The sequence below is a fragment of the Bombina bombina genome, chromosome 2, assembly GCF_027579735.1.
Source record: "Bombina bombina isolate aBomBom1 chromosome 2, aBomBom1.pri, whole genome shotgun sequence".
NCBI classification, from domain to species: Eukaryota; Metazoa; Chordata; class Amphibia; order Anura; family Bombinatoridae; genus Bombina; species Bombina bombina.
In genome coordinates this window covers 468,701,216-468,719,783 of record NC_069500.1, presented here as the reverse complement: position 1 = coordinate 468,719,783, position 18,568 = coordinate 468,701,216, and the positions used below count along the sequence as shown (strand labels likewise).

Below are 18,568 nucleotides of genomic sequence, written 5' to 3'. Positions count from 1 at the left end.
CCAACCTTATATACGTGAAATTTGAATCTAGTAGACAGTTCTGAGTCAACAGATATAAACTAATATGGGGATGTAGGGATCTACATCTGTTAACCTATCTCAGTTAAGATCTATAGTGGCCCTCACAAGGGAAACATTTCCTCACCCCCCCCCCCCCCTGTTAAATAGTACACAGGGTAAACATTGTAGTTCCACTGATTCTTTTTCATCTGTACACAATCCTATATGTTACTCTAGCCTGATGATAAGTGGTAGTGAATTTACTGGGTTATCACTGCTGATATTAACCCCCAGTCATGGAGTCCCCAGCTGTATTTACCGACCTTAGGCTTTAGCCAATAGGCTTTAATCTTCTGACTGTCTTACTATATATTGGACTCAAAGAGAATTATGTTTGAATTGCTATAGCCGGCCTTATCTTAAGTTAAATGCATACTACATTTAATGGTAAGGGGTTGTGTTGCTTTATTATTAACTATCCGATAAGCCTGCCCAGAGGGCTGTCTAATGTACAGTACAGTAACCTAACACCCCCTAACCTAACAACCCCTAACCTAACACCCCATTAAATAAACCCAAATTACCTAAACTAATACATTCTAAAGTTACAAAAAAAAATAAGTTTACAAAAAATAAAAAAAGCTAACATTACAGAAAATAAAAAAATCAAATTGCAGAATTTAACAAAATTAAACCTAATCCCTATTAAAATAAAAAAGATCCCCCAAAATAAAAACACCCCCTACTCTAATAATAAACTACTAGTAGCCCTTAAAAGGGCTTTTTGCAGGGCATTGCCCTAAGATAATCAGTTCTTTTACAAAAAATATACAAATTCCCACCTAACATTAAACCCCCCACCCCCCAAAATAAAAGAACCAAACACTTAAAAACCTAAGCTACCCATTGCCCTGAAAAGGGCATTTGTTTGGGCATTGCCCTTAAAAGGGCATTTAGCTCTTTTTATGCCCATCCCTAATCTAAATAAAACAAATCCCCCCCAAAAAACCCTTAAAAAATCCTAAATCTAACCCCCAGGTTGGTACTCATGGTTCCTGAAGTCCGGTGGAGAAGGTCCTGTTCCAGGCGTTGAAGTCTTCTTCCAAGCGCAACCTCTTCTTCTTCCAGGAACATCCTGCGCGGAGCGGAGCTGAAGACCGTGGAGCTGAAGACTGGCGACTCTGTAACTGAAGACCGGCGCCCGCGGAGCCATGGAGTGTGGAGGATCCTCTTCGTACAATCTCCGCCGTACACTGAATAGTGAATTCAAGGTACATGATTAAAGATGGCGTCTCTTGAATTCCTATTGGCTGATTTGATTCTTCCAATTCAAATCAGCCAACAGGATGAAAGCTACTCAAATCCTATTGGCTTTTTAAATTAGCCAATAGGATGAGAGCAAGTGAAATGTTGTTGGTTATTCAAATCAGCCAATAGAATTTCACTTGCTCTCATTGGCTAATTTAAACAGCCAATAGGATTTGAGTAGCATTCATCCTATTGGCTGATTTGAGTTGGAAGAATCAAATCAGCCAATAGGAATTCAAGGGACGCCATCTTTAATCGCATACCTTGAATTCACTATTCAGTGTACGGCGGAGATCTATGAAGAGGATCCTCCACGCTCCATGGCTCCGCGGTCGCCTGTCTTCAGTTCCAGGGTCACTGGTCTTCAGCACCTCGGTCTTCAGTCTTCAGCACTGCTCCGCGCAGGATGTTCTAGGAAGAAGAAGAGGTTGCGCTTGGAAGAAGACTTCACCGCCTGGAACAGGACCTTTTCTGCTGGACTTCAGGAACTGTGAGTACCAACCTGTTGGTTAGACTTAGGATTTTTTAAGGGTTTTTTGGGGGGATTTGTTTTATTTAGATTAGGAATGGGCAGAAAAAGAACTAAATGCCCTTTCAAGGGCAATGCCCAAACAAATGCCCTTTTCAGGGCAATGGGTAGTTTAGGTTTTTTAGTGTTAGGTTCTTTTATTTTGGGGAGTGGGGGGGGGTTTAATGTTAGGTGGGACTTTGTATATTTTTTGTAAAAGAGCTGATTATCTTGGGGCAATGCCCTGCAAAAAGACCTTTTAAGGGCTACTGGTAGTTTATTATTAGAGTAGGGGGTGTTTTTATTTTGGGGGGGTATTTTTATTTTAATAGGGATTAGCTTTAATTTTGTTAAATTTGGTAATTTGATTTTTTTTATTTTCTGTAAACTTATTTATTTTTATTTTTTTTGTAACTTTAGAATGTATTAGTTTAGGTAATTTGGGTTTATTTCATGGGGTGTTAGGTTGAGGGTTGTTAGGTTAGGGGGTGTTAGGTTAGTGTACTGTACTTAGTTATTTAAATAGTTATTTGCATTGTAGGTTTTGTGGTTTAAAGGGTTAATACGTTAAATAGGTTTATTGTGATGTAAGGGTCTTGCGGTTTTGGGGTTAATAGGGTAAATAGGTTTATTGCGAGGTAGGGGTTTTGCAGTTTAGGGGTTATAGGGTAAATAGGTTTATTGCAATGTAGGGATATTGCGGTTTAGGGGTTTATAGGGAAAATAGGTTTATTGCGATGTAGGGATTTTGAGGTTTAGGAGTTAATACTTCGTGTAGGTTTTTTTTTGTTATATTTCGTGCGGGCGGTGTTTTTTTTTTTAATACTTGATGTGGGCTGTTAGTTTTTTTTTTTTAAATACTTTAATGTGGGCGATTAGGTGTTGCTTGTGTAATGCTCCGTTTGCCTTTGCTGCATCCCGGTGGATTCCGAAAATGGCAGGGTGGTTTTTCACCACCCTGCCATTTTCGGAATTCACCTGGATGCAGCTTTGCTGCATCCAGGTGAATTATTTTGTCCTCGCGCTGCCAACATTCCATTGAGGATACGTGCACAACTGCCGACGGTGACGGACATTACAAACGCAATTATAGTATAGATGTATCTTTACAAGAAACTAACTCAGATGAGACAAATACTTCTTAGGTCCAAAAGTGATTAACAGAACATATGCATTGTCCTACTATTTACTTTCTGAATTTGAATAATGAGGTCCACTAGTGTCAATTATTAAAAGGAAATGTCATGCTCTGTTTGTTTTTACAAATGGAATCATTTGAGGTTTTAATTATTGTTATTATCACAATTTATAACTTTCACTATCCTGAGCATAGTTTTTAATGGTGACATTTGTTTAAGATCACGGTTTGTAATTCTGTTTTCTTTTCTTGTAATCTTTTTAACTGCAAAAAAACCCCACAGAAGCCAAATTTATTGTTCGTTCAGAATTATAGTAGTTCAAAAAGTTAAAATGTGTTTGTCACAGAGCTGGTAGAGGTTAATTTGTTCTGGAGGAGAGGATATTTGCATGCAATTTTAATACCAGTAATGCACAATCATATCTGCCATGCACAGAAATGAGGCAGTAAAACTGCTGCGCAAGATCATAATCATGGTAATTCAAAAGGAGCTCTCTGATTTTAATTGATCTGTCAAGGTCATCTTATAGGGAAGCTGCACAGATTCAGTATGCCGAACAGTAAACATGCAGCTTCCTTTCAGAAATAATAAGACATAAGCTGTGATTTCATCATTTTAAATAACACCAGAGATGAGATATTCTTGACATGATTACCCTCAGATATATGGGATTCATTTTCAATCTCTAAAATGGTTTTGTTAACTCTTTATGTTTCAGGGAACATTTCACTGCCACCAAAATTTAAATGTCTTTCAGTTTTAAAATAAGTGACATTATGCAGATCATGTAATATTTGAAGAGAAATAGTTTGATAGATGAGCCCCCCTTTGTACAAAGCATGAGATTAGTTAGTGGGCATCCAAGTAAAACTTCCAAGGGTTGAGGGGGAAAATGATGACATAATACAATCATACTTTAACCCCTTCAGTGCTGAGGCGCTTCACACTGTGCTAGAGCTGTTCAGTCATTTGGTGCCTGTGAGGTACCTACACAACTCAAGTTAAGTTTTTTATTTTTACTAGACCAACATTTTTAGAAAAATGATTTGTTTGCAGAAATAACATATAAGGAAAATTGAAACATATGAAATAATAATTATTTGTGCCTATGTTGCTAGATTCATAAAACTATTTGGTTTTAAAAGGGTACAAATTTAACTCTATTATTGTACACAATCTTTTTCTGCACACTTTTTGAAGCACCTACTAGGCATGAGCAAGAGTTCACAGTGGTCTAGATTACAAGTAGAGTGGAAAAATGTTATTGTAGGTAAAGATCAATTGAACACAATCCATACTGCTTCAATTTCAGGGCTAATATTACATAGAAGTCTAAAGTTATTATTTAATGCTCAAGCAATAGTCTAGTGCAAGCTAACATCTGCATTTTAGATAACACAAGTCAAGAAACGCATAGTCTGAATTTTAATTTTATAAACATTTTAATAAAAAGATTTTGATTTAGGTGAATAATGACCTCTCCTTAAGCCCTAGAATGACATTACTAAATGATCTTCCAAAAAACCCTTGCAAACCAACCAAGCCCTAAAATGTAAAATGTAGACTCAAGTCTACAGATTGCTGCTTGCTCCTGTTTATGTAAAGGGTCTTTCTTTCATGTAATTGGCAACAGTCCATGAGCTAGTGATGTATGGTATATGCAATCATACCAGAAGGGGCAAAGTTTCCCAAACCTCAAAATGCCTATAAATACACCCCTCACCACACCCACAATTCAGTTTTTACAAACTTTGCCTCCTATGGAGGTGGTGAAGTAAGTTTGTGCTAAGATTTCTACGCTGATATGCGCTTCTCAGCATTTTGAAGCCTGATTCCTCTCAGAGTACAGTGAATGTCAGAGGAATGTGAAGGGAGTATCACCTATTGAATGCAATGGTTTTCCTCACAGGGATCTATTTCATAGGTTCTCTGTTATCGGTCGTAGAGATTCATCTCCTACCTCCCTTTTCAGATCGACAATATACTCTCATATTCCATTACCTCTACTGATAACCGTTTCAGTACTGGTTTGGCTATCTGCTATATGTGGATGGGTGTCTTTTGGTAAGTATGTTTTCATTACTTAAGACACTCTCAGCTACGGTTTGGCACTTTATGTTTTTATATAAAGTTCTAAATATATGTATTGTACTTATATTTGCCATGATTCAGGTTTTCAGTATATTTCAATTTTGCAGACTGTCAGTTTCATATCTGGGAAATGAATTTTTTAGGAAAATGTATTTCTTACCTGGGGTTTAGTCTCTTTTTTTCAAATTGACTGTCTTTTAAATTTGCGGGCAGAATTAGGCTCGCGAGGGCGCAAAATGCCAAAGTTTATTGCATCATTCTTTGCGCAAGATTTTTTTGGCGTGAAGTTATTTTCGTTGACGCAAATTCGTCATTTCCGGCGTCTTATTGACGCTGAGTCTTTCATAAGGTTGCGTCATCTGTGACGCGAGTGTGTCATTTCCAGACGTTTTCTGGTGCCAAAAAATATTTTTCTGTTTGTGTGCGTCATACTTGGCGCCAAATATTTTCATTATTTAAGACCCCATTCCTATATGCCTCTTGCCTTTTTCTCTGTCAGAGGGCTATGCTGTTTGCATTTTTTTCCCATTCCTGAAACTGCCATATAAGGAAATTGATAATTTTGCTTTATATGTTGTTTTTTTCTCTTACATTTGCAAGATGTCTCAATCTGATCCTGTCTCAGAAATCACTGTTGGAACCCTGCTGCCTGATATCAGTTCTACCAAAGCTAAGGGCATTTGTTGTAAATTTGTGGAGGTTATACCTCCAGCTGTGGTTTGTAATAGTTGTCATGATAAACTTTTACATGCAGAGAATGTATCCATCAATAATAGTTCCTTACCTGTTGCTGTTCCCTCAACATTTAATGCACAAGATACAGTGGGGCAAAAAAAGTATTTAATCAGCCACCAATTGTGCAAGTTCTCCCACTTAAGAAGATGAGAGAGGCCTGTAATTTTCATCATAGGTATACCTCAACTATGAGAGACAAAATGTGGAAACAAATCCAGACAATCACATTGTCTGATTTGGAAATAATTTATTTGCATATTATGGTGGAAAATAAGTATTTGGTCAATATCAAAAGTTCATCTCAATACTTTGTTATATATCCTTTGTTGGCAATGACAGAGGTCATTTACAAGGTTGTCACACACTGTTGCTGGTATGTTGGCCCATTCCTGCATGCAGATCTCCTCTAGAGCAGTGATGTTTTGGGGCTGTCGCTGGGCAACACAGACTTTCAACTCCCTCCAAAGGTTTTCTATGGGGTTGAGATCTGGAGACTAGCTAGGCCACTCCAGGACCTTGAAATGCTTCTTATGAAGCCACTGCTTCGTTGCCCGGGCGGTGTGTTTGGGATCATTGTCATGCTGAAAGAACCAGCCATGTTTCATCTTCAATGCTCTTGCTGATGGAAGGAGGTTTGCACTCAAAATCTCACGATACATGGCCCCATTCATTCTTTCATGTACACGGATCAGTCGTCCTGTTCCCTATGCAGAGAAACAGCCCCAAAGCATGATATTGCCACCCCATGCTTCACAGTAGGTATGGTGTTCTTTGTTTGCAACTCAGCATTCTCTCTCCTCCAAACGCGACGAGTTGTGTTTCTACCAAACAGTTCTACTTTGGTTTCATCTGACCATATGACATTCTCCCAACCCAATCTACTTCTGGATCATCCAAATGCTCTCTAGCATACTTCAGAAGGGCCCGGACATGTACTGGCTTAAGCAGGGGGACACGTCTGGCACTGCAGGATCTGAGTCCCTGGCGGCGTAGTGTGTTACTGATGGTAGCCTTTGATACGTTGGTCCCAGCTCTCTGCAGGTCATTCACTAGGCCCCCCCGTGTGGTTCTGGGATGTTTGCTTACTGTTCTTGTGATCATTTTGACCCCACGGGGTGAGATCTTGCGTGGAGCCCCAGATCGAGGGAGATTATCAGTGGTCTTGTATGTCTTCCATTTTCTAATTATTGCTCCCACAGTTGATTTCTTCACACCAAGCTGCTTGCCTATTGCAGATTCAGTCTTCCCAGCCTGGTGCAGGTCTACAATTTTGTTTCTGGTGTCCTTCGACAGCTCTTTGGTCTTCACCATAGTGGAGTTTGGAGTGTGACGGTTTGAGGTTGTGGACAGGTGTCTTTTATACTGATAACAAGTTCAAACAGGTGCCATTAATACAGGTAATGAGTGGAGGACAGAGGAACCTCTTAAAGAAGAAGATACAGGTCTGTAAGAGCCAGAAATCTTGCTTGTTTGTAGGTGACCAAATACTTATTTTCCACCATAATATGCAAATAAATTCTTTCCAAATCAGACAATGTAATTGTCTTGATTTGTTTCCACATTTTGTCTCTCATAATTGAGGTATACCTATGATGAAAATTACAGGCCTCTCTCATCTTCTTAAGTGGGAGAACTTGCACAATTGGTGGCTGACTAAATACTTTTTTGCCCCACTGTATACCTGTAAATTTTAAAGAATTTATTTCTGATTCTATTCAGAAGGCTTTGTCTACCATCCCGCCTTCTAATAAATGTAAAAGGTCATAAAGTTGATGAAATTTCAAATGACCGGCAACATGCTGAATTATTCTGCTCTGATGAGGATCTATCTGATTCAGAAGATCCTACCTCAGATATTGACACTGACAAATCTTCTTATTTATTTAAAATGGAGTATATTTGTTCTTTGTTAAAAGAAGTGTTGATTACTTTGGATATGGAGGAAACTAGTCCTCTTGATATTAAAACTAGTAAATGTTTATAAACCTCCTGTGGTTACTCGAGAGGTTTTTCCAGTTCCTGATGCTTTTTCTGATATGATTTCTAAGGAATTGAATAGGCCTGGTACTTCTTTTATTCCTTCTTCAAGGTTTAAAAAATTGTATCCTTTGCCAGCAGTTACTTTTTGAGTTTTGGGAAAAGATCCCCAAAGTTGATGGGACTATCTCTATTTTTGCTAAACGTACTACTATTCCTACGGAAGATAGTACTTCTTTTAAAGATCCTTTAGATAGGAAACTTGAATCTTATCTAAAGAAAGCCTATTTATATTCATATATTCAGGTCATCTTCTCAGGCCTGCAATTTCTTTGGCTGATGTTGCAGCTGCTTTTGTTGGAGACTTTAGCGCAACAAGTATTGGATCCTGAATTGTCTAGCATTGTTAACTTGATTCAACATGCTAATAATTTTATTTGTGATGCCATTTTTTATATTGATATTGATGTTAAATCTATGTCTTTAGCTATGTCTTTAGCTATTCTTCCAAGAGTGATCTCCAAAATCATCATGGAACAATTGTTTGTATTGCTGGTGGCTCCAGCATGGCCTCACAGGTTTTGGTATGTGGATCTTGTTCGGATGTCCAGTTGCCAACCTTGGCTTCTTCCATTAAGGCCGGACCTTCTGTCTCAAGGTCTGTTTCTTCCATCAGGATCTCAAATCATTAAATTTGAAGGTATGGAAATTGAACGCCTAATGCTTAGTCATAGAGGTTTCTCTGACTAAGTGATTAATACTATGTTACAGGCTCGTAAATCTGTTTCTAGAAAGATTTATTATCAAGTTTGGAAGACTTATATTTCTTGGTGCTCTTCTCATAAATTCTCTTGGCATTCTTTCAGAATTCCTAGAATTTTACAGTTTCTTCAGGATGGTTTGGATAAGGGTTTGTCTGCAAGTTCCTTGAAGGGACACATTTCTGCTATTTCTGTCTTATTTCACAGAAAGATTGCTAAGCTTCCTGATATTCACTGTTTTGTACAGGCTTTGGTTCGTATCAAGCCTGTCATTAAACCAATCTCTCCTCCTTGGAGTCTTAATTTGGTTCTGAAGGCTTTACAGGCTCCTCCATTTGAGCCTATGCATTCTTTGGACATTAAACTACTTTCTTGGAAAGTGTTGTTCCTTTTGGCCATCTCTTCTGCTAGAAGAGTTTATGAATTATCTGCTCTTTCTTGTGAATCTCCTTTTCTGTTTTTTAATAAGGATAAGGCGGTTTTGTGGACTTCATTTAAATTCTTACCCAAGGTTGTGAATTCTAACAACATTAATAGAGAAATTGTTGTCCCTTCCTTGTGTCCTAATCCTAAGAATTCTTTGGAGAAATCCTTACATTCTTTGGATGTGGTAAGAGCTTTGTAATATTATGTTGAAGCTACTAAAGATTTCAGGAAGACTTCTAGTCTATTTGTTATCTTTTCTGGTTCTAGGAAAGGTCAGAAGGCTTCTGCCGTTTCCTTGGCATCATGGTTAAAGCTTTTGATTCATCAAGCTTATTTGGAGTCGGGTCAAGCCCCGCCTCGGAGAATTAAAGCTCATTCTACTAGATCAGTCTCCACTTCATGGGCTTTTAAAAATGTAGCTTCAGTTGATCAGATTTGCAAAGCAGCAACTTGGTCTTCTTTGCATACATTTACTAAATTCTACCGTTTTGATGTATTTTCTTCTTTGGAAGCAGTTTTTGGTAGAAAAGTTCTTCAGGCAGCTGTTTCAATTTGATTCTTCTGCTTATGTTTTAAGTTTTTTCTTTTCATTTTATGATAATTAACTTATATTTTGGGTTGTGGGTTCTTTTTTTCAGTGAAAAATGGCTGTTTTTATTTTTATCCCTCCCTCTCTAGTGACTCTTGTGTGGAGTTCCACATCTTGGGTATTGCTATCCCATACGTCACTAGCTCATGGACTCTTGCCAATTACATGAAAGAAAATTTAATTTATGTAAGAACTTACCTGATAAATTAATTTCTTTGATATTGGCAAGAGTCCATGAGACCCACCCTTTTTATGGTGGTTATGATTTTTTTGTATAAAGCACAATTATTTCCAAATTCCTTTGTTGATGCTTTTTACTCCTTTCTTTATCACCCCACTACTTGGCTATTTATTAAACTGAATTGTGGGTGTGGTGAGGGGTGTATTTATAGGCATTTTGAGGTTTGGGAAACTTTGTCCCTCCTAGTAGGATTGTATATCCCATACGTCACTAGCTCATGGACTCTTGCCAATATTAAAGAAATGAATTTATCAGGTAAGTTCTTACATAAATTATGTTTTTCATATGCAGGTTGGGGGGTCTGCTTTCTCAGCCCCTTTCACTGGGTGTCCCATCCTAACCTCATGAACAGTTCTAACCTGGGAGCTTCTAAATAAGTTTTTAAAAGGTTTTATACTGGATTCTTAGATCAGTGTCTGTGCGTATTATTCTTTATAATAGTGTCTAATACAATAGTTATATGAAAATTGGTGTATACTGTCCCTTTAAATGATAGAAATTCCAATATATGTCAAAAGTGGAAATGTAAATTCCAACATAAATACTGCTATATTCCACACAGGCATTGGTTGCACACTCTATTGACTCATTTATAACTCTCCCCAACTGGCCTCTGCAGAGAAGGAAAGCTAGTTGTCACATGACAGCACCCATTGCTTTATGGAAACTAAATCTTTGAGGACAATTAATCAATGATCAGAGAAAATGCATTATTAATATTCTAATTTTTACATCTTGTGTAGGTTTTCAGTAACTTGTTTCCTATAGCTGCCATATAACAAGTAAAGCAGTCTGCAAGAGCAAGAAGAGAGCAACATCACCTATAGTTTTCAGTAACTTGTTTCCAATAGCTGTCATATAGCAAGTAAAGCAGTCTGCAAGAGCAAGAAGAGAGCAACATCACCTATAGTTTTCAGTAACTTGTTTCCTATAGCTGTCATATAGCAAGTAAAGCAGTCTGCAAGAGGAGAGCAACATCACCTATAGTTTTCAGTAACTTGTTTCCTATAGCTGTCATATAACAAGTAAAGCAGTCTGCAAGAGCAAGAAGAGAGCAACATCACCTATAGTTTTCAGTAACTTGTTTCCTATAGCTGTCATATAACAAGTAAAGCAGTCTGCAAGAGCAAGAGGAGAGCAACATCACCTATAGTTTTCAGTAACTTGTTTCCTATAGCTGTCATATAGCAAGTAAAGCAGTCTGCAAGAGCAAGAAGAGAGCAACATCACCTATAGTTTTCAGTAACTTGTTTCCTATAGCTGTCATATAGCAAGTAAAGCAGTCTGCAAGAGCAAGAAGAGAGCAACATCACCTATAGTTTTCAGTAACTTGTTTCCTATAGCTGTCATATAGCAAGTAAAGCAGTCTGCAAGAGCAAGAAGAGAGCAACATCACCTATAGTTTTCAGTAACTTGTTTCCTATAGCTGTCATATAGCAAGTAAAGCAGTCTGCAAGAGCAAGAGGAGAGCAACATCACTTATAGTTTTCAGTAAATTGTTTCCAATAGCTGCCATATAGCAAGTAAAGCAGTCTGCAAGAGCAAGAAGAGAGCAACATCACCTATAGTTTTCAGTAACTTGTTTCCTATAGCTGTCATATAGCAAGTAAAGCAGTCTGCAAGAGCAAGAAGAGAGCAACATCACCTATTGTTTTCAGTAACTTGTTTCCTATAGCTGTCATATAGCAAGTAAAGCAGTCTGCAAGAGGAGAGCAACATCACCTATAGTTTTCAGTAACTTGTTTCCAATAGCTGCCATATAACAAGTAAAGCAGTCTGCAAGAGCAAGAAGAGAGCAACATCACCTATAGTTTTCAGTAACTTGTTTCCTATAGCTGTCATATAGCAAGTAAAGCAGTCTGCAAGAGCAAGAAGAGAGCAACATCACCTATAGTTTTCAGTAACTTGTTTCCTATAGCTGTCATATAGCAAGTAAAGCAGTCTGCAAGAGCAAGAGGAGAGCAACATCACCTATAGTTTTCAGTAACTTGTTTCCTATAGCTGTCATATAGCAAGTAAAGCAGTCTGCAAGAGCAAGAGGAGAGCAACATCACCTATAGTTTTCAGTAACTTGTTTCCTATAGCTGTCATATAGCAAGTAAAGCAGTCTGCAAGAGGAGAGCAACATCACCTATAGTTTTCAGTAACTTGTTTCCTATAGCTGTCATATAGCAAGTAAAGCAGTCTGCAAGAGCAAGAAGAGAGCAACATCATCTATAGTACTAACACATAAGTAGTCAAACCTCTGTCTGACTGTAAACAGATGTCACTCTGTTCGAGAGATTAAGTTGAAAATGATAGAAAGATATTTTGCTAAAATTTACAACAAGCAGCATTGATTAAAGGGACACTCGGGTCAAATAAAATTTTCATGATTCAGATACAGCATGTCATTTTAAACATCTTTCCAATTTACTTCCATTAAAAAAAAATGTGCACAGTCTTTTATATTTACACGTTTTGAGTGACCAGCTCCTACTGAGCATGTGCAAGAATTTACTGACTATACGTATATGCATTTGTGATTGGCTGATTGCTATCACATGGTACAGGGGGAGTGGAAATATACATAACTTTAAAATTTGTTAGAAAAAAATCTACTACTCATTTGAAATTCAGAATAAATGCTATTGTATTGTCTTGTTATCATGCATTTGTTGATTATGCAAATCTACTGTGTTCATTGGTCCTTTAATTTAGCTTAATGTTTATGGATTTCCATTAAAAGGACATAATTTTTTTTTTCATGATTAAAATAGAGCATACGATTTTAAACAATTTGCTTCTGTTATCTAATTTGCTTCTTTCTCTTGTTGAAAAGCATAACTAGGTAGGCTCAGAAGCTGGGAACTAGCTACTGATTGGTGACTGCACATATGTGCCTCTTGTCAATGGCTTACCAGTGTCTTCAGCTAGCTCCCAGTAGTACACTACCTTCAAGAAAGGATACCAAAAGAATGAAGCATTAAATTGATAATATAAGTAAATTAGAAAGTTGTTTAAAAAATGTATGCTCTCTCTGAATCATGAAAAAATGTCCCTTTAAGCCAATACCAACAAATATTATTGAGAGCTTCCAAAATGTCATGTCTAACATTGGGTATTCTGCATCTGTGTATAGTCTTGCCTGGATCCTAAAGATATTTTCTCTTAGAATTCTGTCAGCTCGGTAATGAGACAATTCTGCACATTTTAGATCTGCACATTGTATAAATGAGTGAGCGCAAATGAGATTAAAAAAGCTTTTATCCAGATCAGGGAGATTTGCTTCAATGCACTATTTCTAATTGTTATAAACTGTGTTGTAAACGTGAAAATATATTTCCATCTGCTTTTGAGGGGATGATTGCAGAATATTTTTCTACTTTTATCTTTCATTTAAATACTATAGCCTTAGGTTTTTTATTGCAGCAGTGTTGTATTAATAGAAATGACAAATCTCATCCTCCGGTTATGAGGCATTATGTAACCTATATGTGCATGTCATTATCTCATTTTATTGCAGAAGTATCTATTTATACAATGTAAATCAGAACAACTGCATCTTTGATTTTAATGTATTTTAATGTATAAAATCATCAACACTAAAAAATGTATTTCTAATAGTCCCATTAAATCACCACTGGTGTGTGTGTGGGGGGGATCTTTGAGATAATTTAGTGTTCTTTATAACACAGCAGTATTACATGATTGCTCAGAAACTGGAGGCATGAAGGGATTAGAGGGTTTATTAACTAGAGCCATGAATAGCTAAAATGGTTATTTCCAGAACACGCTTCATTCTAGCTGTTCTAGTTGCTGCAGACTTTTACATTAAAGGGCTATGAAACCCAAATTTTTTCTTTCATGATTTAGATGTAGCCACCTATCAGCAAGCACTACTCAGGGTTCTGAACCAAAAACGGGCCAGCTCCTAAGCATACATTCCTTCTTTTTCAATTAACAATACCAAGAAAGAAAAAATGTGGGTTTAATATCCCTTTAACATTAGATGCATGTAACAGAAAGCAAATTATCTTTACTGTACAGCTTGTTTTATGCATTCTGTGTATCTCTATCTTTATTGCACCTGAAACATCCAGAAGACAGAGATCAATAGCGATGCAATATACATTAATGTTAAGGGAACACTATATCTATAATGTCTGCACACAGATGAAGAAATTGGATGTGCTATACTCAGAGTTTTCCATAGATCAGACAGTTTAAATAGATTAGTTCTGGCAGAGACCTTTTAACAAGTACAATGTATAATGTTTCCAGAAACAGACACAGAACGTTTTTATAATTTTATTTTATGTTTTACAGGAAACTCCTCACATAAACAGCGTAGAAGTTATTTCTACTGTGTAATTGATAATATTTTATTAAAATGATTTACTGCTATTGAGAGCTATTTCGATCCAGTATAAACTGTACATACAGTGTTATGCAGGATAATTTATTTTCTGTTTTTTATTTAAAGCAGCAAGATTACTGAGCCATAATGTATTGCTTGTGCACTGCATTCATGTTGTGAAGCATGTGTTTGATCACTGTTGGCTTGGCAAAAGTCACTTTTGAGACCCAAAACTCATTGCCATTTTTACTCATTTTTTTTTAATCCTGCATTGTGTTCTCATCATTGTCACAGCCCAACTGATACCACAGTATGCAAATATCACCTAGGGATATGGTTGTATAGTGAACAAATGGTAGAACCGTTTTTGTCCCTTTTTAAGATGTTTTTCTTCTCTATATAGCATGTGCATCTTTGCTGCGCCATCTAACGCTAAGGTATCCATATATTTGCCAGATAAATGGCAGCCAGTTTCTTGGGATGTAACCTTATTGTTAGTTTTGGGAAATATTTTCTTTTCCATATTTGCCTTTCATAAAAATGTAGTGAAAGTAATTAATATATACAAAATATTTACAAATAATTTTTTAACTAAATAGTGTTTTAAGGTGATGTGCACCTACTGTATTCCCTATTGTGTCTTTTTTTCCTTTGTTTTTTCATTTATAAACATACAAAGAAAATTGTAACACCTGATAATTTTAAACCTGCAGTAAGAGCATAGGGTTCTATGCTGGAAATTCATCCTGTATTTATTTTTTTTTTAAACCAAAAAAAAAAAGAAAACATTTTGTTTTTATCTCTAAGCATGAGCATTCATCCTTTGTTTGTTATTTGCAGGTGAAGCAGATCATGGAAGAGGCAGTTACCAGGAAATTTGTTCATGAAGACAGCAGCCATATAATTTCATTCTGTGGTGAGTTCACTATAAAAAAATGCATGACTATCCTAGTACATTTTAATCCATTGGATGAAACATCAAACAAGGCATCACAGAAGACATACAAGTTACTACTGAAATTAGCTACACACGTAAGGCATTTCAGTCATCAAAATATTTACAGTTTTAAAAGTGAGGTTGTTTCTTTTTTAATATATTACTAAAGGGAAAGGAAACATTGTGTAGCTATAATTTCTCATTTTTGGGTGAAAGGGTACACTTCACTAGATACTGAAGGGTAGATTACGAGTCTTGTGTTATGAGCTGTACGGTGCTACCGTGCATTTTTTTCTCACCGCTCAATTATAGTGCTGGTATTACAGGTTTTTACAAACCCAGCGTTAGCAGGCAAGAAGTGAGCGTATAGCAAAATTGTGCTCCATACCGCACTCCAATACCAGCGCTGCTTAAGTCAGCAGTGAGCTGGTTGTACGTGCTCGTGCACGATTTCCCCATAGACATTAATGGGGAGAGCCAGCTGAGAAAAAGTCTAACACCTGCCAAAAAGCAGCGTAAAGCTCAGTAACGCAGCCCCATTGATTTCTATGGGGAAACAAATTTTATGTTTACACCTAACACCCTAACATGAACCCCGAGTCTAAACACCCCTAATCTTACACTTATTAACCCCTAATCTGCCGCCCCCGACATCGCCAACACCTACATTATATTTATTAACCCCTAATCTGCTGCCCACAGCATCGCTGACACCTACATTATACTTATTAACCCCTAATCTGCTGCCCCCAACATCGCCAACACCTACATTATATTTATTTTCCCCTAATCTCCCACCCCCAATGTCGCCGCAACCTACCTACACTTATTAACCCCTAATCTGCTGCCCCCAATGTCGCCGCCACTATATTAAATGTATTAACCCTTAAATCTAAATCTAACCCTAACACCCCCTAACTTAAATATAATTTAAATAAATCTAAATAAAATTCCTATCATTACCTAAATTATTCCTATTTAAAACTAAATACTTACCTGTAAAATAAACCCTAAGATAGCTACAATATAACTAATAGTTACATTGTATCTAGCTTAGGTTTTATTTTTATTTTACAGGCAAGTTTGTATTTATTTTAACTAGGTAGAATAGTTACTAAATAGTTATTAACTATTTACTAACTACCTAGCTAAAATAAATACAAAATTACCTATAAAATAAAACCTAACCTGTCTTACACTAACACCTAACATTACACTACAATTAAATAAATTCCCTACATTAAATACAATTAAATAAATTAAATTAAATTAGCTAAATCACAAAACCCCCTATTAAATTACAGAAAATAAAAAACAAATCACAGATCTTTAAACTAATTACACCTAATCTAATAGCCCTATCAAAAAGCCCACCCAAAATTAAAAAAAAACTAAACTACCAATAACCCTTAAGATGGCCTTTTGCGGGTCATTGCCCCAAAGAAATCAGCTCTTTTACCAAAAAAAAAATTCAAACAACCCCCCCAACAGTAAAACCCACAAACCACACAACCAACCCCCCAAATAAAAGCCTAACTAAAAAAAAACCTAGGCTCCCCATTGCCCTGAAAAGGGCATTTGGATGGGCATTGCCCTTAAAAGGGCATTTAGCTCAATTGCTGCCCAAAGCCCTAACCTAAAAAATAAACCCACCAATACACCCTTAAAAAATCCTAACACTAACCCCCGAAGATTCACTTACCGGGAGAAGTCTTCATCCCAGTGGCAAGATGTCCTCAACGAAGCCGGCAGAAGTGGTCCTCCAGACAGGCAGAAGTGGTCCTCCAGACGGGCAGAAGTCTACATCCAGACGGCATCTTCTATCTTCATCCTTCCGACACAAAGCGGCTCCATCTTTATGACATCCGGCATGGAGCATCCTCTTCAACGACTTCTTCGGAATGAATGTTTCTTTAAGTGACGTCATCCAAGATGGCGTCCCTTAGATTCCGATTGGCTGATAGAATTCAACCAATCGGAATTAAGGTAGAAAAAAATCCTATTGCCTGATGCAATAAGCCAATAGGATTGAGCTGGCATTCTATTGGCTGTTCCAATCAGCCAATAGAATGCAAGCTCAATCCTATTGGCTGATTGGATCAGCCAATAGGATTGAAGTTCAATCCTATTGGCTGATTGCATCAGCCAATAGGATTATTTCTACCTTAATTCCGATTGGCTGATAGAATTCTATCAGCCAATCGGAATCTAAGGGACGCCATCTTGGATGACGTCACTTAAAGGAAAATTAATTCCGAAGAAGCCGTCATTTGAAGAGGATGCTCCGCGCCGGATGTCTTGAAGATGGAACCGCTCCGCGTCGGAAGGATGAAGATAGAAGATGCCGTCCGGATGAAGACTTCTGTCTGTCTGGAGGACCACTTCTGCCTGTTTTGTTGAGGATATCTTGCCGCTTGCATGAAGACTTCTCCCGGTAAGTGAATCTTCGGGGGTTAGTGTTAGGATTTTTTAACCCCTTAATGACCAGAGCACTTTTCCATTTTCTGTCCGTTTGGGACCAAGGCTATTTTTACATTTTTGCGGTGTTTGTGTTTAGCTGTAATTTTCTTCTTACTCATTTACTGTACCCACACATATTATATACCGTTTTTCTCGCCATTAAATGGACTTTCTAAAGATACCATTATTTTCATCATATCTTATAATTTACTATAAAAAAAATGATAAAATATGAGGAAAAATGGAAAAAAAACACACTTTTTCTAACTTTGACCCCCAAAATCTGTTACATATCTAAAACCACCAAAAAACACCCATGCTAAATAGTTTCTAAATTTTGTCCTGAGTTTAGAAATACCCAATGTTTACATGTTCTTTGCTTTTTTTGCAAGTTATAGGGCCATAAATATAAGTAGCACTTTGCTATTTCCAAACCATTTTTTTCCAAAATTAGCGCTAGTTACATTAGAACACTGATATCTTTCAGGAATCCCTGAATATCCCTTGACATGTATATATTTTTTTTTTGTAGACATCCCAAAGTATTGATCTAGGCCAATTTTGGTATATTTCATACCACCATTTCACCGCCAAATGCGATCAAATACAAAAAATTGTTCACTTTTTCACAAATTTTTTCACAAACTTTAGGTTTCTCACTGAAATCATTTACAAACAGCTTGTGCAATTATGGCATAAATGGTTGTAAATTCTTCTCTGGGATCCCCTTTGTTCAGAAATAGCACACATATATGGCTTTGGCGTTGCTTTTTGGTAATTAGAAGGCCGCTAAATGCCACTGCGCACCACAAGTGTATCATGCCCAGCAGTTAAGGGGTTAATTAGGGAGCTTTTAGGGAGCTTGTAGGGTTAATTTTAGCTTTAGCGTAGTGTAGTAGACAACCCCAAGTATTGATCTAGGCACATTTTGGTATATTTCATGCCACCATTTCACCGCCAAATGCGATCAAATTAAAAAAAAACGTAAAATTTTTCACAATTTTAGGTTTCTCACTGAAATCATTTACAAACAGCTTGTGCAATTATGGCACAAATG

General features: G+C 37.1%; 1 protein-coding gene across 1 annotated transcript in view; it reads left to right on the top strand.

Moving 5' to 3' along the window:
* Positions 1–18,568, top strand: part of LOC128647017 (small G protein signaling modulator 1-like) — a 692,799-nt gene that overhangs the window by 236,449 nt on the left and 437,782 nt on the right. The window contains 1 exon segment of the mRNA XM_053699830.1: positions 14,955–15,030. Within this exon segment, the coding sequence (XP_053555805.1) occupies positions 14,955–15,030 (76 nt within the window).